Genomic DNA, 2,239 nt, shown 5'->3' with positions numbered 1-2,239 from the left:
AAAAAGGCCTTTTTACACAATTACCTCATTCATTTGGCCAGTTTGTGTTAACAGCTCAGTTGTTTCAGCTTTATAGTTTCAAAAAAGGAACGGTTTTTTTACATTTGGATATTTTCATTTTTCGATTTTGACCTTTGTTGACTTTTGTTGACCTATATCTTTTGACCTATATGATGTAGAAGCTTGAAATTTGGAACACTACATAACATTTTGAATATCAATTAACCTTTGCAAAAAAAATAGAGGTGGGCGTGGCACATCCGGGTTAAATTACTCATTATTGACATTTTTGGCCAAGGGCATAACTCGCAAAGTATACATTTGTTCAAAATGGAACTTTGCATACAATTACCTCATGTTTTGAGCCACTTTGTCTTAGAAGTTCGGTTGTTTCCGCTTCATAGTTCAAAAAAAGGAACAGGTTTTGAAAATTCAAAATTTTCAATTTTTAACCTTGACCTTTGTTGACCTTGACCTTTGTAGGATCAAACGTCATTAGCATTGGCTATCTATTTATACTTTTATATTTGCTGTCCTATGTCAACTTCCGGTTTTATAGTCTTGTGCAATTAGAAATTTTGATGACGTATATCTCTTGATCTTGACCTTTTTAGACCTTCTCCTTTACAAGATCAAAGGTCATTGACCTTGGCTATCTGCTGATACTTTCATTTGTGAGGTCTGACGTCTACTTCCGGTATTAGAATCTTCTAAAAAATGAAAATTTCTCAACTTTAGACTGTTCTTGCACATGATCTAATTATCTTGGAAGGTTGATTTTTTCCGGCTCTTTTGCAATTTGCTACATTTGCAAAGTCCCACTCTGTGCCACGTGTGGCTCTAGTAATGTATATATTTTTAACTTTACCTTACCCTTAGGTTATTTAGTATTTTCAAAACTGATTCATACTGCACTTGGATGAGGGGACATTTTATATGACTAACATTGTTATTGGTTCTACCAGTGTTAATTACCAGGCAAGTGTGATATATAACATACAGTTAGCAGACAGAATTAATGATATTATTTATCAAATTCAATCTATCAGGTCGGTTGGTATAGAAAATATTTTCTTTTTTCCCCTAGAATTAAAAGAACAGTTACACCATGTTTGGACCAATTGAACCTTAGTCTCAAAGACGGCAATTTTTAAGTCAGTAATAGTGTACACACTCCCATCGAAATTTGGGCCTTCAAATCCATATGTGTTTCCAGAATTATCCGAAAGTTAAAAAGACAAGTCATCTTTTCTAGAGACACTGCCATATATAGAAAAGACATCTATAGCAATAATGAGTTAAATTTGTAATTTGAGATATTATTGAAAGAATTATGTGATTTTTGTATATTTCTTGTAACTCTGAAGAATATTTACTATATATATATATTCAAGACTCAAATTAACACCTCAAAATGGCACACCTGTCATTATAATCCATAGACGTAGATATAATCTTTGCTGGCTTTATAGATGACCAAACTATGGATGAAAAAAATAAAGGTGATGGATTTGGGAACTATAAATTTATCTGACATACAGGAATTCAATATTGGGAATATCTTGTTGACTATATTAGAAAATGAAGCTAATGATGACGAACATAATATAGATATTTTACAAGGTACAGTTTTGAATGATTCTGTTCTGAATGCTATTGCTAAATCCAGCTTTATTACCACTCAAGCTAACAGTCCAAACAGATATCCGTGACCATGAAGATCCTATAGAGGACTCAGTTCGTGATTCAGATTGGGAGCCAACCTCAAGTGCAGAAAATGATTTAAATGATACGCAACGACAATATGATAATGCTGATGGTGGTGATGATTTACATCAAAGACCAAAACAAAGCCCTAAGGTAGACAAAGATGGGAATGATAACAGGAGTGACAAGAGAAAGGGGTTACACTGGGAAAAGAGTGACTTGACCATTACTTTAACTTTATTAACTGTCATTAATCAGCCATTAACAGGTAAGTTTACAAAATTTAACCAATCGAAATCCATGTTTCAATGGTTGCCTAGATCAATTTTCAAGTTCTTTCTGTGCCTAATTTGATAATATTACAATTGTGTAACCTGCAGTCAATTTTGTCTGAGAAAAATATTCATCTCTTGCCATATGACACAAACATAGTGATTATGATATGATTTGATCACATGGCCAAGCCATCAACATATTAATATACCCAGAGAGACTGATCAGGAGAAAATTTTGACTGCAGAATTGATCTAAA

General features: G+C 33.2%; 1 protein-coding gene across 1 annotated transcript in view; it reads left to right on the top strand.

Annotated features, from left to right (window-relative positions):
• Positions 1 to 1,650: 1,650 nt before the first annotated feature.
• LOTGIDRAFT_175485 (hypothetical protein) overlaps positions 1,651 to 2,239 on the top strand; it is a gene marked incomplete at both ends in the record, with an annotated part of 2,081 nt that continues 1,492 nt past the window's right edge. Inside the window, one exon of the mRNA XM_009056706.1 lies at positions 1,651 to 1,975. Within this exon, the coding sequence (XP_009054954.1) occupies positions 1,651 to 1,975 (325 nt within the window). The remainder of the gene's footprint in view (positions 1,976 to 2,239) is intronic.

This window comes from Lottia gigantea, assembly GCF_000327385.1.
Source record: "Lottia gigantea unplaced genomic scaffold LOTGIsca_289, whole genome shotgun sequence".
Classification (NCBI taxonomy): Eukaryota; Metazoa; Mollusca; class Gastropoda; family Lottiidae; genus Lottia; species Lottia gigantea.
Note: the sequence above shows the minus strand (reverse complement) of the source record. Positions and strands in the feature narration are given on the sequence as shown.